This window comes from Trachurus japonicus, chromosome 22, assembly GCF_045865225.1.
Source record: "Trachurus japonicus isolate A0001 chromosome 22, Traja_1.0".
Taxonomy (NCBI): domain Eukaryota; kingdom Metazoa; phylum Chordata; class Actinopteri; order Carangiformes; family Carangidae; genus Trachurus; species Trachurus japonicus.
The window spans coordinates 16,803,941-16,823,521 of NC_140928.1; the positions used below are offsets into that span (position 1 = coordinate 16,803,941).

The 19,581-nt window shown below is 38.9% G+C and overlaps 3 protein-coding genes across 4 annotated transcripts; all 3 read left to right on the plus strand.

Moving 5' to 3' along the window:
- Window positions 1-2,526: 2,526 nt before the first annotated feature.
- cfap99 (cilia and flagella associated protein 99) lies at window positions 2,527-7,300 on the plus strand. The gene is made up of 16 exons (XM_085767839.1): window positions 2,527-2,639; window positions 2,755-2,879; window positions 2,978-3,122; window positions 3,207-3,301; window positions 3,417-3,523; window positions 3,605-3,782; window positions 3,910-3,990; window positions 4,255-4,323; window positions 4,429-4,515; window positions 4,614-4,702; window positions 5,533-5,737; window positions 5,920-6,061; window positions 6,154-6,305; window positions 6,396-6,601; window positions 6,728-6,893; window positions 7,029-7,300. Exons 2-16 carry the CDS (start codon window positions 2,766-2,768, stop codon window positions 7,134-7,136), a joined length of 1,944 nt encoding a protein of 647 aa, XP_085623965.1. The 5' UTR covers window positions 2,527-2,639; window positions 2,755-2,765; the 3' UTR covers window positions 7,137-7,300.
- A 1,768-nt stretch (window positions 7,301-9,068) lies between these two features.
- LOC146963817 (uncharacterized) lies at window positions 9,069-14,292 on the plus strand. Of its 2 annotated transcripts, XM_085767739.1 has the most exons (9): window positions 9,069-9,287; window positions 10,387-10,566; window positions 10,692-10,830; window positions 10,938-11,026; window positions 11,298-11,361; window positions 12,292-12,380; window positions 12,511-12,623; window positions 12,711-12,867; window positions 13,504-14,292. In XM_085767739.1, exons 1-9 carry the CDS (start codon window positions 9,230-9,232, stop codon window positions 13,659-13,661), a joined length of 1,047 nt encoding a protein of 348 aa, XP_085623865.1. In that variant the 5' UTR covers window positions 9,069-9,229; the 3' UTR covers window positions 13,662-14,292. The 2 variants fall into 2 exon arrangements, with proteins under 2 accessions (XP_085623865.1, XP_085623864.1); XM_085767738.1 differs by having other exon boundaries at window positions 9,215-9,287; window positions 12,511-12,867; window positions 13,504-13,899.
- A 3,013-nt stretch (window positions 14,293-17,305) lies between these two features.
- Window positions 17,306-19,556, plus strand: mrpl35 (mitochondrial ribosomal protein L35). The gene is made up of 4 exons (XM_085767002.1): window positions 17,306-17,386; window positions 17,580-17,748; window positions 19,025-19,169; window positions 19,284-19,556. Exons 1-4 carry the CDS (start codon window positions 17,356-17,358, stop codon window positions 19,470-19,472), a joined length of 534 nt encoding a protein of 177 aa, XP_085623128.1. The 5' UTR covers window positions 17,306-17,355; the 3' UTR covers window positions 19,473-19,556.
- Window positions 19,557-19,581: the final 25 nt, after the last annotated feature.

A 19,581-nucleotide genomic window follows, 5' to 3' on the forward strand; every position in this document is an offset into this window, starting at 1 on the left:
GCGGGCCTGAAAGCGCACAAAGGAGATATTCTCAAACACTGACTTATTTCCATCTTCCCTGAATGAATCCCGAGCACCGCTGCCTTGTCTCTCTGTCTCTGTCTCTCTCTCTCTCGCTTTCCCCCCCGCCCGGCCACTTTCCAAGTCCCGACCGACGCTACAGTGGAGAGCGGAGCACCGACCGACGGCTCTTCTGCTGTTCTCTGCCCCTGTAACGATACTTGATGACAGTCACGTTGACAACATTCACCTCCCACTTTCCCAGGAAGTGATGCCTTCAAGTGCTGCTCCAAAAAAACAGAGCTCCCAGCTGCTTTATTATTTGTCACAGAGATACTAACAAATCCGACCATTTTAATATCATAGCGTGATTGATTATTTTGATTTTTTTTTTTTTTTTATGTTTTTGTGATTATTTATAAGTATACTAATCGCGTCAAATGTGGATTTTATGGGTATAAAAAAAAAATAGGCTACAATTTTTATTTTTAGACGTTGGAACTTCGACACAAAATTTGGTCATTTAAGCCATTAGTTTAGTATTTTGTTTTGAAATTGGACTTTCTTTTAACTTGAATAAGGGTATTCAGGTTATCAACCTGCTGATAAAACACTGTGACAGTGCACACAAGGAGGTGGACCTTGAATTCAGATTGTTTTGAAGTGTTTCCAGGTCATGAAGAATGACTGGGTGAAGCTTGATGTGGGCTACATTGGCTATCTAATATAAAGTAGGCCTAAGTCTTAATTAAAGTCCTGATCAATCAATGAAATGTGTCTTGTCCATTGTTATCTTTTATTTGGCCTTTGTTGTGCAGAATAATGTAGCCTATATAATACCCTCTGACAGTAAACAGTTTTTAAATCCATCTAGTTCCTCATCTTAAATCTGAGATTAAGACATGTATGTAACAGTGGGGGTGTTGTGCAACATAATAAAAATATTGAAACCCAAACAAGGTCCAGTGTGGAAACGGACACCTCTTAGGCTACTGACAATACATTTTTTTTCAGTTCATAGTAGCCTAGAAAATATTTGGTAACACTTTATTTGAATAGGTATTCATAAGATTGACATAACACTGTCATAACCATGACATAACAGCTGTCATAAACATCAATGAATACTTATGACAGCTGTCGTTAAGTGTCATTCGGTAAGTAATGTCACTTTTAATGCAAAGATGACATTGTTTGAGATGTTTTTGTTCTGACAACTTGACATAAAGACAATTTAAACTGTCATAGCAGACCTAATTACCAAACTTTAAAAAATTATGTCAAGTTCTCATAACAAGGACATCTCAAATAATGTCAACTTTGCATCAAAATTGACATAACTTACCGAATGACACTTAACGACAGCTGTCATAAGTATTCATTGATGTTTATGACAGCTGTTATGTCATGGTTATGACAGTGTTATGTCAATCTTATGAATACCTATTCAAGTAAAGTGTCACCAAATATTTTCTAGGCTACTATGAACTGAAAAAAAATGTATGGTCAGTAGCCTAAGAGGTGTCCGTTTCCACACTGGACCTTGTTTGGGTTTCAATATTTTTATTATGTTGCACAACACCCCCACTGTTACATACATGTCTTAATCTCAGATTTAAGACGAGGAACTAGATGGATTTAAAAACTGTTTACTGTCAGAGGGTATTATATAGGCTACATTATTCTGCACAACAAAGGCCAAATAAAAGATAACAATGGACAAGACACATTTCATTGATTGATCAGGACTTTAATTAAGACTTAGGCCTACTTTATATTAGATAGCCAATGTAGCCCACATCAAGCTTCACCCAGTCATTCTTCATGACCTGGAAACACTTCAAAACAATCTGAATTCAAGGTCCACCTCCTTGTGTGCACTGTCACAGTGTTTTATCAGCAGATTGATAACCTGAATACCCTTATTCAAGTTAAAAGAAAGTCCAATTTCAAAACAAAATACTAAAGTAATGACTTTGTTTACATGCCCACAAAATAATCAGATTATGCTAATCAGATTAATGCAGCCAGGAACTCAGATGATGCATTGTGAGACTACTCTAAAACCCCAGTTTGCATGTGATTTAGACACTAATCAGATTTTCCACACTAAACCCTCATGTAAAGTTAGTCACTTTTCCTTCTTTCGTGGAACTTTTATTTTCTACTACAATCAGACACTGTCTTAAGTTTGTTACGGTTATTATCTTTTCCCGTTTTATTTGTCAATTTTGTGATTGCAGTATTTCCTACAGAGCGCGAAGGCAGCTCACGGTTCGCGCAGACGTCACAATATGCTACGTCATTATTATTGTTATGGCAGCCAACAAAGGATCAGGATGTCAGACTGTTAATCTGCATCCGAGAGATTAAAACCATGAATGTTTTTCGTATCTAGTGAACAAAACAGCTTAGTAATTAAAAAATAAAGCTCGTTAATCCCTCATATGTCGATATTACTCGTATTTTTTAAAGTGTTTCTTATTTGTTGGAGCTGGGACACATTTCTGTTTACACCAGTGTGTTGCTAAGCAACGACTGAATGGCAACGGTTCGAGCTAAAAAACAAACTGCGCCGTGAATCTTCCTGGGAGTTTTTAGTAGGCTATGCATGTAGCAACTACTTCAGTCTCTCTCAGGTAGAACTGAGAGCTACCGTATATATTTTTCTAAAAATAATATCTGTATTTCTCTGGCCTTTTCCGCAAGAGTAGATCTTTTCCCCACAGTCTTCACTAACTGCTGTATCTGCAGGTCGATCAGAGATGGCATCAAGCTATGGATCACTTGTCAAGGAGGCCATTGTGTTGCTCGATAAGTTCAGCGCTGGCAGACAGTGTTTGGATGACTTCATTGAAGATGCTTCAAAGGATCTGCAGGTGGGTAAACTCAGGTAAAAGTCCTGATAGGCTACTGCTTGTTCATGCACATTTTCTAAATAATTATAAGCCCTGCACAATGTTGTTATTTGTTACAGAGCCTGGATGCTCAACAGAAGCAGTTCATACTTGATTTAGTGTCTGGATGCATCGAGCACAAAAAGTTACTGGACGTAGTTATCAATGTCTTCTATGGGCAGAATGGGAAATGCTTATCCAGAGGTGATCGCAGCCAGTTTATCAGTAAGTCAATGAAGTAAACAATCACAAACCCTCATTTCACTCAGAATAAAACAGTGATATTTATAACATTATGTTGTTTTTCAGTCATCTGTTACCTTGCCACATTTGAACTTGATGAAATTGGGCTTCAGTGTTTCAGCAACATTGTCAAATCTCTGGATACTAAGAAGATACACCCAGTAAGAAACACATTTGTTTTGTTTTTTTTCTGAACACACCCCTGTTGTTGAACTGGAAAGAATCAGCAATCAAAAGCAACTTTGCACTCTGTGTATGTGTTGTGTTTAATTGTAGTTCCTGAATTTCTTCTTCACAAACCTCACCACAAGGATACAAGCGGAGTGGAATAATATCTACGATGCTGCCTATGTGGAGAAACAGTGGATCTTCCCCCTGCTCAGGTATAAAGAAAGTCCCATAAAATCAATCCGAGGTTATACATGAAGACAAAATACAGGAGCACTTGTCTATTTGTCCTTTAGGTGGCGCCCTGAGATTGATATTCTCATTGACCAGCTTGCTGTCAAAATATCCCAAGGCGGTCATGTCAAGAAAGTTCCTACCAAAACCACTGAGCCGCAGGAGTTTCCCCTCACCAAACCCAAACCTCAGCCCCTGCCTGCAGTTGAGATCATCCCACAGCAGGAAAAATCCAAACCAGTCAGCCTCACACACACAGAATTTTCTTCAAACATTGCCTCATAGTTAGCTTACATGTTGACGAACTTCTGTTGTTTTGTGTTTTTCATTTAAGACGACATAAATCAGGTCAGGTTTTGTTTTGCAGGTACCAAACAGCACATACAAGGCCCCAAAGGAGATGGAGATGATAAAGGAAATAAAGCAACAGAACCGTCAAAAGGCTGAGGTACAGTATTTGAAAGCAAATGAAGTTATCATCAGAAAAATGCCACAACATCTAAAAAGGTCAAATACGAATTAGTATATAAACATATTACAACACAGGAGAGATTTGACAGGTGTGAATCAACAGCCGCCTTATCAATAAAGCAACAATAAAACACTGAAAAAGATTGAAGATGATGTTGATATTGTAACATCATTATTAGGCTACATAATATTAAGCACTGATGTTTGCGTACTTACATGTCTTTGTTATGTTTCACCAAAGGAGCTGCTGTATGAGGCAAATATAAAACAGTTCAGATGTGTAAATCCACAGAAGTCTGTACGCACCAAGGTAAGGACTATCTTCTGTAACTGACTTGTGATTTATAATTTATTCATTTTTTAGTCATTTTTATTGATCCCTTGCTTCTCTGCTGAACCATCACTTGAATTCCAGCGACTTATGTCTCAGATTAAGGAAGACTTGGATTCAAAGGTCAACTCCCGTTCATTTCATAGCTCTGAATGCCCCTCCAGGAACAAGGTGAGAGCTTCGTCTTGTGTGTGTTATATAAGTAGTAACTATTGTGTGCGCGCTTTATATTAATATTCATTTATTGCATGTGTTCATTGTGCTGTTAGACCAACAACTGGCCCATCAAACTCAACAGTGCAGCCATCCTGAGGCAGGGGGCACTGTATGACCGTCAGGTGGAGGAGGAGCTGCAGAGGTACGGCTCAGTGTTAAAGGGATAGTAGCATTTTTTTTAAAGTGGGGTTGTATGATCTACAAATAGCCCCTAAGTACTTTAATTGCAGTAGAAGACTGTCTACACTCCTTCCGTTAGCAACGCCAGCCCATAGCCCTGCCCAGAGATTTACAACATACAGTGTTGTGAATGGACCCAAAGAAACGGCCTATTTTCACGGCCTAAAAGAGGTTTTACCTGAGAAAAAAAAAAAACACAGTTCCATTGTTCGCTATAATATATTTTTTTCCAGCCCTTCAAAGTGCAGGAAAAACACAGTTTTTATTTGGACCTAACCAACTGCTGATCGGCGGGCGCTAACCCTGGGCGGAGGGATACGTGAGTTGGTTAGGTCCAAATAAAAACTGTGTTTTTCCTGCACTTTGAGGGGCTGGAAAAAATTATATTATAGTGAACAATGGAACTGTGTATTTTTTTTCAGGTAAAACCTCTTTTAGGCCGTGAAAATAGGCCGTTTCTTTGGGTCCATTCACAACAATGTATGTTGTAAATCTCTGGGCAGGGTTATGGGCTGGCGTTGCTAACGGGAGGAGTGCAGAGAGTCTTCTACTGCAATTAAAGTACTTAGGGGCTATTTGTAGATCATACAACCCCACTTTTAAAAAATGCTACTATCCCTTTAACCTGCCACTCCTTGACCTATTTTAAAGGAATAGCCCATGTCACAATGATCTTTAACTTGCATAAAACACGACTAAATTAAAAATAATTTGATTAATTAATTCAGTTTCTGCTTTACGTGACCATCTTGTCTTGTGTTGCTGTTTTTAATGTGTTTCTGCGCACCCCAGGGTGGAGCGTTTGATAGCAGGGGCTCGGGACCCCTCTCCCTTCCTTCAGTGGCAAAAGGAGATGCGTGAGAAAAACCTTCAGGAGGAGTTGGCCAAGATTGAGCGCAAGCGTCTGGAGGGACGCATCAGTTATGAGGAAGCGGCTATGGCCGGCAAACGCGTAATGGAGCGCAACCAGAGGACCGCTCAGCTGAAGAAGGAAGAGGTTTGTAAAGCTCCCTCAACGACTAAAAAGAAAAGGCATTTAGAGAAGATGACACAGTGCATTAAATCACACAAAGGCATCTCTGTTCTCTACAAGCATCCCCCAAAGAAGTCATTGTAAAGGGATTTACAGTTACGCATAAAAAATGTATTTCTTTATGGCTGCTTTGTTGTGTCTCCTAGACAGCAGAGCTGATGCGGAGATATGCTGACAAAAGGTTGCAGGAGGAAAAGGAAATGAGAGACTTGGTGCAACAAGTGGCAGAAGGACACAAGAGCTCAAAAACAGCAAAAGAAAAGATACAGAAATTCAAGCAAAGTATAGGTGCGCCTTGTTTGACATCACCTGCGATATAATTTCCTTTTGTTTTCATGATTTCCTTTTCTAACCTCAATAATTTCTCGCCAATTTCACAGTGAAAGAAGTCTCAGAGCAGAGTCGAGAGCTCCTTCGTCAGGCACTGGAGGAAGCACAGGCAGAACTGAGCAGAAAATTTGAAATTATCCGTGAAATCCGCACTATTGAGTCGCTGCCTCACATTAGAGTCAAGAATTTTGATGACACGGAGGTGAGAGAAAGACAGGGAGGGTGTGACCTCTCACTTTTCACAGACTTTCACTCCGGCTGATCCTCGGTTAACCTGTTTGTCCTGTGTCAGACTGCAGGCCACGAGCTGCTGGGGGAGATGTCCCTGGCCGAGCTGAAGGAGCGGCTGGCCCTGCTGAAGGAGGTCCAGCAAACAGAGCAGCAGGAGAAACGGGAACAGATCCTGGAGGTGAGGCAGAACAAGAAACAGCTGCTGTTGGAGCAGATGGACACCATCGACCTCCACAGGAGAGCACTGGCACAGGCCGCGGCCATAAGGTCAGGATAATGTTTGGCTCTGATTTCATTACGGCAGTGGGAAAATGTGGACAGAGGAAGGCCGACATACAAACGCACAAACATAACACAGACATGAATGAAATACTTTGGCAAATTGCACTGCAGGAAGGAGGAGAAGAAAGCCACGCGGGAGTTTCGGCTCACCGTCCCTCAAGACGAGACACTCTTGGCTCTGCAGAGGAAGCTGGAGGAGAAACAACAAGAGCGCAGAAGGCTGAAGCAAACTGAAAGCAACAAGACTAAGAGCTGTGAGCAGCCGGTGCACAGCAAAGTGAGTATAAAATCCAAAACAGAAAGTGAACAATGAGTTCTATCTGATTGAATCAGTGTTTGAAATTTGAAATGTTCATCCCAGCAGCGAGAAGATCATCTTCCTCATTCGTCTTTCTGTTTCTCTTCCTGCCAGAAAAGCTTGAAGGAGACGAGCTGGGAGGAGCTGGAGCTGAGTTTAGAGCATCATGTCCAGAAGGAAGCTCCTTATGCTGTTTCTCAGAGGGAAACACTTAAGACATGAACATGTGCAACATGTTCCTCAGGCCTATGAATGTTTAATTTTAGATTAGACAGATCAGTGATGAATCTTCTGCCAGCAGAGAAATGCACGGAATCATTTGTTTCATCTCTTGTTACATTGTTAATTTGACTGAGATTGTTAATTAAAACCGCTTTAAACTATCACTGCCATTGTGATTTATCACCATTCACTTCCATCCATTACTGTTTTCTTCACTTAAACAGTCACATTAGTGTTAAATGTTGACCTAAGCTTCGTTTTGTCCTCTGTAGGCTTCATGACGAGGATAAAACTCCCTTGAAACGTCACCATGCTGGGGTTTTTTATTTTTAAAATTCCAACCACCTGTGTTGTGTATATACAGTATGATATGAAACGAGAAGTGGACATGCATCTTGTGACTTGTGAAGAAAAGTTCCCTTCCCCCATTACAACGTGGGTGTTATTTCTGTTTTGGTGAGAGGTTACTGTAGAAAATGTCACAAATAATTACTCATCAAGATGTGTCATTTGTCAAAAGAGAGAGAGAATGTAGGCCTTTAAAAGCAAACTTATGTAACATTTTTACATCACAATTTAAATTCTTCAGTGAAAACAAGACTTTTATGGTGACAATATTGCCATACTCAAAAGTCAAAACCATACATTTTGTATAGAAAATTGTCTTTTAGTTCAAACATACATAATTATTCAACTCGACATGCTGCTGGAGGTTATTTTATTTTACCCAGGGCACTCTCTCAAGGTACAGTATTATATCGAGCTATGAAGGAGTGGAATGCCCTTCCGAATTATGTTATACAACAAAGAAACATGGTTAGTTTTAAAATGAAACTAAGAGATTATTATTTTGATCGCAATTTTGACCATTAGTAGCCTATTTGTAAATTGGGTCCTGGTATCCTTGTTGTGTAGTGATTCAATGTAGGAGCGGGTAATATATCATGTTAAGTGTTTGTCTTGGATGTTTTGTTTTTGTATTGAGTATGTGTTTTCTGTATGTATTTTCTGTTTTATGTATTAATGTGTTGTGTGTTAATGGTTTGTATTTGTCATTTATTATGATGAAAAGACCCCAGGAAGAATAGCTGCTGCGTGGCAAAAGCTAATGGGGATCTAAATAAACTAAACTAAACTAAACAATATTGTTTATAAAATAATATAGAGGTAGAGGTCACTGTCAAGTCTGAGGATATGACGTGGTGGTATCTTGCCGTCCTGTTTTGAATGAATGAATGAATGAATGAATGTATTTTATTTTCGAACATGTATAAAAATAAAAATAAAAGAAATTGTATGTAACTATTGTACATACAATAGATAGAAAAAAAAGAGAAAAACCCAACAAAATATTAAAATAAAGAGCTAAGACATAACAAAACACCGCACATTGTTCGAAAAAGGAAGTGGGAAGAAGTACAATACTTATTTTAATTTCCCACCCCTTTTATCTGCTCTTTGGTTTGCAACTATACATCCTAACTACAGTACATAATAGACCTATATAAGTATATACCATGTGTAACCTTAATAAATATCTATATAAATATATAATTACAAAATTAAATATATACTACATCATTATCCATATAAGTATATAATTACAAAAATATATTCTATATAAATATCTATATTTTTAGTTAGTTTTAATTAGTTTTATTGATCATATATTAGTTATCCTCAGTATTATTTATATTTTAATGTGGAAAAGGCAAGATATCATATACTTACTATACATTAAGCAATATATAAGACATACTAAAAATAAACAAAAAAAAAAACATAAATCTAATGCACAATCCAAACCATACAAGGAGCAGTGGCGCCCCTGGTGGCTGCTCCGTGTCACAACAACCAGAGCTCAGACTGGATCTAGCCCGAAACGGCTCAGTTTTTCCTTCTAAAGCAAAATCACATGATGTGTATTTTGTCATATGACACTGATGAGAGGACTGAGCCCAGTGCGAGAGAAGAAGTCTGCTCGATCGCGTCCTCGGCAGGCAGGAAACAAAGGCGAGGCAGCGGCCACTTGTCAGGGATGAGATGCTGCTGTAGACGGACCCTGTCTGGTGGTCGCACTCGGTCATAATAAGATGTGGAGGATGGAGAGTCGGGGACTTCTGCCTGTGATAGCCGCCACTTGTTTCATAGGTGAGGTCCATTCAACTCTTGTCGGTGATAGAAATAACTGCTTTAATATGCACAATGAAGAACACTGTGGGTTTATTATAGAGATAGAGATATAGGTAGGCTGTATAAGTAGGCTAGATATATTTACTATTCATACGATCATAGTTTGAAAGATATTGCAATGCAGACAGTAGGCCTACAGACTTACGCAGTGTCAAAGAATATATTTGGACAATTGTGTGACTCATATTATGATTCAAGTTCATGCGTTGCTTTACTTGTAATTGACAGGATTGTTTTAGCAGGATGATTAATTTAAAAACATTTTTAAGAGAGCTCGTTTTTCCTCAAGTTTTATCTTAGTAAGAAGGACTTTCTGAACCCAGACCTCCATAAAAAAAAAAAGTTTGTTCTTGTGGAAAATGAGTTAATTAGTGTACCAACTTAGTGGGTTTCTGTTGTGCTGTTCTCTCTCTATTGTTTAGTTGAAACTGGTGCTGTATCCTTTTTTTTTTTTTTTTTTGATTTAGGATCAGGATCAGGATTACAGCATTTCTTTCTGCCACTTAAATAGTTTGAGAGCGAAATGTTGCCAACCCAGAGGAGACTGAACCAGAGAAATCACATGACCCTCTTTCTGAATAATTGCATTTCATGAGTAGGATGGCCCCTATTCAAGAAAGCATTTAAGCACATGGCTAATGTGATTACCCCCACAATATGGGCTCTGTTTCACTGACGTGCTTATACCTGTTGCCTCCACTTTCTCTCTGGGTGAATGTTATACTTCAGATTTTGTGGAGTGGTTTAACTTTAAGATATCACAGGAATGCAGATACTGCTAACAATAACCCACCCAAGATTCTTGTCTTGTTTATGTGTCCGAGTCTGGATCTGTGATCAGAACATGAATTCACTTTGGATCTACTTAGATAGACCACTTAATAAAGGTTGTTACTGTAAATGCCTTGAAAAAGAAATAGTGATATACATTTCAAAACATTAAGTCAATTGAATAAAAGTTGCAGTAGGTGACCCAAGTTGTTGTTTAACCTCGCAGATTTGTCCCTGTACTGTAGTGTCAGACTCTAAACACCTACTGTATGTCTCTCTCCTGCAGGCCTGGTGGTGAGCCAGACCACACTCAGTCCTGCTGTGATTAGCACCACTTTCATTGAGAACGTGACCAGTCTCAGTCCGACTCCAACTCCCGTGATTCTCAGCAGCACAACCCCAGGCTGCGCTGCGTTCAACACGTCCACTTGTGAGCCTTGTGCACCAGGATCGCAGTACGACAACAGTGAGTCGACGACACCACCACATGTCATCTGACTTCTAGGCCACCATTTTGGTTCTTTTTAACTGCGTGTTTGTGATCCATGAAGTCAAAGTTTAAAGAGATGTTTTTCCTCTATTCCTCTCCAGACACCCTGCTGTGTGTGTGCTGTGCTGACCCCGGGCTCTGTCTATTTTCTGGAGCCTGCCTCCCATGCAACAGAGGTTTCTATCAGCCACTTGCTGGACAGCAGCAATGTTTGCCCTGCAACCAGGGCTTCTACACAAAGTAATGACACATGTTATATTTACAAATTCAACATTTTCTTTCATTTTCTATGGCACTGTCTACTTCCCTGCTCGGTTTGACGTATATTTTTGCACCTACACCTACAGTTTCACTGGAAGTCCACTCTGTCACCCCTGTCCTCGTGGATCCTTCAACAATAACACTGGTGGTGACAGTTGCACAAGTTGTTCACCAGGTGTGTTTATTTAGCCATGGACAAAAACTCACAGTAGTGCTGTAAATGAGTAACTTTTTACATTCCTTCAGTCAAAAGCAGCAGTGAGCTTATTGTTAAAAAAATATGACTTGTACATTTAAAATGTTTCTACCAAACCAATGAGAAAGGAAGCTTAATTTGCATATGAATAATTTGTACAGATAATGATCAGAGCATAGTTTCATATATCTAAAACTTGAGAGAAAAACATGAATCATGTTTTGAGTTATTTTGTTTCTGCTGCTTCCAGGTTTCTACTCATCACAGGCGAGTTCGACCTCATGCGCACCATGTGCACTGGGAAGTTTTTGCAAGTAAGATGCACTCGAATATCACTTGTTTTCGACCACCAGGATCAGTGTTGATGAATCTTTCATAACTATCTCTGTGTTTTGGGAAAATCACTTATCTAATAATGTGGATCGAACATCACATGCTTCAATCCCATGGTCATGTTTGGCAGCACACACACACAAACACACACACACACGCAGGCGGACATTTGCACAGTTACTGCTTTGAATCATCAGCAGAAGGCACACAAATTTCACGGCATGTATGATCATGTATCCGTGGCTCATACAAGGGAATGTAAAAAAAAAAGTATGAGATGGCGTGTGGGTTCAGGAGAACGTTGCTTTACCCGTCGCAACATTTTTCAGAATAATTGGACATTAACCTCAAAGTTCATGACTACAAGTGAAAACCAAGAAATTCACCTTTAGGCTCAGCTCTTCAACATGGTCGTCTCATGATTTTGGAGCCAACTAAAAACTCCTTTGCATGGCCTCACCGAACTCCACCCACAACTCAACTTTTGTTTCTGCGCCAGTAAAAGCAACAGTCTGCCTGGTTTATTAGGGAAGAAGATTTCTTGGTCTTGCCAAGCCTGAAAGCCTCCATCCATTACTGCCAGTGTCCACCAGCGAGCTCTTGGGCTGCTGCCACAACAGCTTGTTTTCACTGGATAGAAATATTGTGTTTGGCTCTTGGGGAGGTCTATTTAATCTTTAGTTTTAATAATTGTCCAAACAAGTCGAACTGCACCAACCGATAACAATTTACAACGATTTTTCATAATTTGGCAGCGTTTGACGTGATTGTTGTTTGTCAAAGCAATGTCCTATTATCAAACCTTTTCTCAGGAAGCAGCAAACTAGTTTAAACTGCGAAGCTGCAACTATGGCTTTAAATAAACCAGATCTGAATTGTGTCCATTCACGGTCAGAAACACTCTTTTGCAGCTCCTCTGGTTGTACAGAGTGTCAGATGTGTCCGGGAGGAACAGAGGCTCTACAGACCTCTGCTAAGGACTGCACACAATGTCGACCAGGTACACAAACATAAAAAGCTACGGGGAACATAAATAGAGTGCTTGCTGCAGCTCATTACAGAAAAGAAGGAGAATAAATATCCATCCAGGTCATATGTGGGTTTTTTTTTGTTTTGTTTTTTCTTTACAGGCATGCACAAGGCTCCTCATCAGACCATGTGTCAAATTTGTGGCAGTGGCTTCTTCCAGATCCACTGGGGCCAGGAAAGCTGCGATATCTGCCCAGAGAATCACTACTGTCCCGTGAGTGCTGCGCCCCCCCTCCACACTTATTGTGTACGTTTGAGAGATGTGCTGCACGTTTGTCCTACATCTCACTGTTTCTTCCAGAGTCCAGACGTGACCCCCATCCTGTGTCCAAACGATGCCTTCTGTCCGGAGGGCAGCTTGGCGCCAGGCTACTGCATGGAGACCTTCTTCCGAAAAGCAGGGGACACTTGTGAACTGGCTCCTGTCACTATTGCTCTATTAGTTATTGGAGGAGGAGGTAAGTAATGTTGCATATAAAAAAGAAGTGGAAAAAAAAAAACAACACTCAATTTGACCCCTTTGTTGTATTCAATACACAATATGCTCTGCAGATATTTCAGTAATTTATCTTGCCGCTACTCAACACCATGTAAAAACGCTCTGTCATTACAATTTTGCTTTTCAAACTGATTGCTTTTAAAACTAACAAGCTTCAGTCTGCAATGGCCCACATTTATATAATCTGATTATATGCAAAACTGTTTCTTTCCAGTATGTATTAAAAGCTTGTGTTTGATAAACTAATGGTTTGGATAACATTAGGCACACCTATTTTCTGCAATCTGTAAGCACATTTCATAAAGAACTAAACATTGTACTAATGTAGTTTATGTCAAAGAGACTTTATGTAATGAGTCCTTTGGTTATTTGGCCTCATGGAAACAATACAACTTTTCTTTTTGCTTGCTGGAAAAAGATTATGTTTCTGCCCTTACACACTGAGACCACATTATTGGCAAACAAGACATAATGAAACAAAATAAGAATCATGCTTGTGCATCAATGCATCCTTTGTGTATATCTAACAAGCTCAACTGTAGATGATCTTTCCCCGTAACGTTTTTTTTCTTCTTCTTATTATCTCCTTTTCCAGTGGCTTTACTCTTCATAATTTTAATGGTTCTGCGTCGACGGAGGGACAATGACGGAGAGCTGACTCTAGCCCGAGCTCCATTATTACGTAAAGAGCGACCTCAAGGTCGGTACTATGGGATACCCTGTGATGCAGAACCTGTATATGCTGGCTGGTGAACCAAAGGGCCTCGGTTTAACTTTCCTGCAGTGAGTGCTTGGTTGGACAAAAGCAGCTGAAGTCTAGTCTTCGTATGGGTTTCCACTAAAGACAAAAGGACCGATAGAAGAAGACTGGTGGTAAAATCCTGGGCTGGTGCCGTAATAGTACTTTGACAATTCACCAGCTTTTTTTATGTGGTACATTTGAATATATTATTAAGAAATACAAGTTCATTCTTGTGTGAATTCTTGTAGATTGACACTGTAACGGCTGTTCCTCTCGAGAGATAAGCACTCTCCTTTTGTAAACTAGGTCATTAGATTATGGGAGGTATGCTGGAACGGTGAATATGAGACGCATGCCTCCATTTGGTGGGAACCTCTCTCCTATGAAAAGCACTTTTTTTTTACCAAGGTAATTGATTTACTTTGCACCCGTGTTGGTCGACTTGTTGCCTCCATTAACATGTGTAGTTCCTCAGAGATGGAGAGGTGTAAGCTGTGGTTAGTGCCTTGTGTTTTTTAATGCATTTGATTACTATGTCTGTGTTGTCCGTAGTTTCATTGTTAACTTTGCTTAATATTTTTCACCTGTTTTTTAAGGTTGTGTTTGTATGTTTTAAAAGAAAATAAAAAATGATTAAATTGTCTCTGACTTATAATTCTTTTGGAAACATGTCAGGCTTTTTGGTTCAAATTCGGCGATAATTTTAATACAGTTTTATAAAAAAAAAAGCCTTTCAGATTTCTGAGTTCATCACTTAATGCTGGAGAAAAGAAAAGAAATGTCATGAGAGCCATTTATAGCCTAAGTATGGCCATGGCCCATGGGATCCCTCCTTAACTTGATGATGACGTTGCTAAGTGACCACTGCCCACGCTTGGCTTCTGCACATGACTAAACAAAGATGAAGTGTGGTGGTAACCGCCTGACAAATACATCGTCTGGACATGTCTTCACTGACTCTGGCTGGTCAAAGAGGTTTAACTGCTGAAGAGGAGCATTGCTAAAATGAAAATGGAAACTCATTCCTGTCCTTTTTTGGCCCCAAATCTGTAGTTAACTTACAAAACTCCTAAAAAGTAGGGGAGACTGGGGACAGTTGCAACAAGGGACGGTTGCAACAAGCCTTATTTCTCCAATCAGAAACATGCTAGAGTGATGACACTCACACTGCACATTCACAGTTAGACCCTCTGCCCACCAATAATAGAAAAGACATATTCAGCATCTGCTCCTGCTTGTACTGAGACAAAGTTGTTTTAAGGGTATGAAAGTAGCTTTTTTCATGAGCTGTATTTTTGTCAGACTGTCCTGACCTTTTGTATGAATTAATCCAAACCTACCTAGTTTGAATCACTGTTTTGTTGACTATCAAATGACATGGTTAGCATGTGTCAGTGTCATTGTGTCTAGCTAGTACATGATGTTTTGTCATGACTGACAGGGTGGGGACGGTTGCAACAACTACCATTTGAATATGGAAGCACTATGCAAATGCAAATGTATAAAATGAAACATTTTTAGCTTAAAATAGGCACAATATATCTATTTTTTTCCTCATGATGAACAGAACAGCCAATTATATTAAACCACGAGAGACTAAGATTTCAAAATAATTCTCCAGATAACTTCCTATAATGAAATATGCAATTTGTAGTTGTATCTTATTCTATGGGACAGACGTAGCCACATATATTTTCCTTTTTATAATTAGAGAAAAGTAAATTTATTTGATGTCATACAGTAAATAAATCATCCAAAAGTAGAGTACATGTTTATAAAAGTTTCTTGTAGGCTATTGCAAATAGTTCCATTCTTCTTGTCTCACACTGAGCTATTGAGTTTCATTACCACTGTTAACCTCTGCACATTGACTCAAGGCCTATGCTCTATGCAAAACAAAACTCCAACTGTTCTCTGATAAATATGACTAAATAACTAAATCATACTATAGTATTATTGTAAGACAATGTATATTTTAGGAATACTTTGCTTATTGAGACAAAAATCAAAAGGTACTAATGAGTGAAATTTAATGTATGTTTAATATGTTGCAACCGTCCTTTATCCGTGTCGTGTCTGTCCCCACGTTTGGGGTCAGTTGCAACGTCTGGATTCTTCCATTCAAATTAATATTGTCATTGATGTGTCATATGTAACCATCTTTAAATGGTATGACTAATTAGCTGACAAATGTATGTTTAATCTATAAAAGTTTGGTGAGCCTAGTCCAAATAGTCTCTGAGTAACTGAGAAAAATGTAAAAAGTGTTGCAACTGTCCCCAGTCTCCCCTAACTGTAACTCTTGAATGACAGTACAGATTTGAATGTATAGTTGAACCACCATCAAGTTACTGCAAAATCTAATAAAACCACTAATTTACACAAGGTGCACTACTCTCAACACAAATAGGTATTTGCAATTAAAGAATCAAATGCACTGTTTAAGTATTAATTTATATACTTTTCTTACCATGACAACTGAACATGTCTGCTATGGAAAGAGTTTGTTCAGTTGATAATGTGAGGTTCACCAGACCACAAGAAATGAAAGAGAGAGAAACATCTTTCTGACCAGACGGACTGTGATACCACAGAAGGCCCACTGTTTTTCCACATTAGGAAAACATCCAGCAAGGGGGGCTGTGACAAATGGCAGAGCTCAGAGTCAGATAAACTTGCTTGCAGCAAGTGACAACCATGGAGCAGAAACATAGCTGAGAAACAAGCCTCCAGCTTCAAACATAGTGGACACTGGAGTAGGCTACATAAAAACTGATTAGTCACCAGATTTCTTTTTCTTTTTTTCTTTTTTTAATCTCCAGACAGCAGATGTGGCATTTAAGATTAATAGGCTATGTATAGACCGTCACAAATCAGATCACTGCTTTCATAGTTTATTTGAAAATAAAGTAGCAATGTAAACATATCGAATAAATGAAGGCTAGGCTATTTACAGCAAAATACTTTTATGTGTAAAAAGCTAAAGGACTGACTGTACAGGATGACCTTAGGCTACTGCCTTTAATTTGTAGTGAAGAATGAAGAGATAGAAAAAAAGGCAAACTGTGGCGGAAGCAGTTAAACAAACGTTAACTTGCAGTAATATATCACAACAACAAATAACATTATTTAGGTGAAATTTGTGGCTCTTATACATGGATGTATTATGCTCTTTTTTTTATTTTTTATTTTTTAACAACTTTATTTACAACAAGAGTATACACAGGACTGAATACAGTTAGATGAAATAAGTGTATACAACATTAATACACAACCAAACAATCATATATACGCCAGGGGATGACAGCAAGACAGAAAAAACATAAACTTAAATAAATATTTTGTAAAGCTTACAAAGATCATACGTTTTAACAGCTTTTTTATTCTCACAATCACAGAGGGAGGAGATATATTGACCGACATATGCAGACAGTTCCAAGAAGTTTGGCTTCTTACCAGAAAATTTAGACTTATGTATATAAAATTTGGATAAAATAATTAACAAATTAATCATATAAAACTGAGAATTTAGTTTTTTTTTATCATATTCAGTGTAGCCAAACAAAACATTTGTATTATGCTCTTATATAGCCTCGCTACATCTCAATTGCTAGGTGGCGGTAGCGCGCTCCCTCTGTAGCGTTAACGATTGGGTCAAGTTTGTCCAAACGGGACGCCGTAATACGTCACCATTCAGGGAAAAACATGGCGGCCGTCTTGGCGAGGAGGGTGTCAGGTGTGTAGTTCAATATGACATTCAAAAATGTTCATTTCACTGTTCTCCTTCAGTAAATCTTTTTTTTTAAAACATGTCGCCTGTGTAGTGATGAACTGCGGCGCTTCGTGTAGTTTATCAGCACTAGTTTCTCTCTCTCCTGTGGCTCATGTCGTGTTTGCATCATGTTGTTGTCCTTCCTTGTGTCTCACAGGGCTGCTGAGGCCGCTGTCGGCGTCTCTACAGGCCAGGACACCGCAACTCTGTCCGCTCTCCTGCCTCATTCAGCCTCCTCCGGCTCTCCACGGCTCCATAGCAGCCGCTGGCCGCGCTCCTCTGTGGGCTGCAGCGCGTCAGACTCCCCGGTGCCGCATCCTGCAACGGTGAGGACTTCACTATTATGTGTGACTCTGCTATATATAGCATGTTTATTTTGATTTGATTTGATTTTTATTTGTCTCAAAAACAAGCACACACAAAAGACAAACAATCTATGTAACAAGAAACAAAACAATAATGATACTGTGCACGTTTGAGAAGGGGCTGAAGGAAGCAAAGCTTATCAAGTTCAGCCCCCCCTTACATTGTGATTCATGTCATACACAGTACATCTGTAGTTCCATACAATTCAGAAGATTAAAAACATATTGCTTTAATATGAAATAAGACCATGATTATAAATAAAAAAGAGTAAAATTAGCTGTCCAGTTCTTTATAGCTGTCCAAGAGTGTATGTTTGTACTTACTTTTAAATTGTTTTAAGTTATTGCACATTTTTATATCCTCATCTAGTCTATTCCACATTTTAACACCACAAAAATAGATGCTAAAACTTTTCAGGGTAGAATGGAAGGTAGATTGTTTAAATTTACAGTTCCCTCTTAAATCATATGTTTGATATTTGTTTATTTGGATAAAATCCCTTGAGATGTATCATCTCGTTTTCGAGGGGGTCCAAACATATAGACAAACATAGATTCAACAGACAAACATGTTTCTCTGACCATAAACATTTTTGGGATGTTTATTGGTAGCAACCTATTCCAGGCTTTAAACAAAATCTGACCTGTTTTGAATTTGACTAGGTCCTCAAATATTAAAATAACCGATTTTAAAAACAGCGGATTTGTATGATCATGATGAACAATCATGCTGGGCAACAATCGCCGGATACAGCTTCAAGAAAAAGCTGCCAGCGGTTCAGTTGTGAGAGATAATGAAGGTTAATAATAAGAAACAACACATGGAAGTTCATGGATCTTCTCCAGGAAATTAAGCATAAATTCTAAAACATCCAGATTAGTCATCATCAGTGTTGAGTTTGCAGCCTTAACAACACCCTGAATTATTAAATATCTTGCGGTGTGAAATATATCTTGAAGCGTGAAAATCGGAGTACCTCTGCTCTTAACGCTTGAATACCGGTATTTAAGTTATAGTTTGATTGAGGTTCATTATTTCATCAATGTTAATAGAGGTGTTTTTATGTCAGGTGCTCAACTCTGCAGAGAAACAGTGGGGACACTCAAAGATTTTCACAGCTTTAAAAGTTGAAATGTCAATCATTTTAAATTTTTAAATCTCACATACACAAGATTTAAAACATTTTCCTTATTATATTTTGAATAATAGTGGTTATGTTCTCATGTGCTGTTGCAGGGTGTCAGCTCTTGTTCCCAGTTTGACTCCTCAGCCAAGCCGAAGTCTGACATACTACAGCATCAAGAAGGGGAAAAGGAAGAGTATAAAATCCGTCACAGACAGGTTCATGAGGTTGCACTGTGGACTCTGGATCAGACGCAAGGTACGTTTGTTTTACTGTCACCTCCTGGCAAAAGCATTGGGACTGTTCTCTTTACATCAAAATATAAATATGTAATGAGGATGTGATCTGCCATCTTGTTTTTGGGTGTGATAGGCTGGATACAAGAAGAAACTGTGGAAGAAGAAACCTGCCAGACGAAAGCGCCTGAGGGAGATTGTGTTCTGTAACAAAACTCAGGGCAAACTTTTGGATAAAATGACAACTTCATTTTGGAAGAGGAGGAACTGGTATCTCAATGATCCATACCAGAAGTACCATGATCGGACCAACCTCAAAGTGTAATTGGCTGATACATGTAGCGATATCTTGCTTTGTTCAATGTAATGTACATTATAATATACGTAATAAAGTCACATGTCAAATGTTTTTTTTTTGCTCTTGACACAAAAAG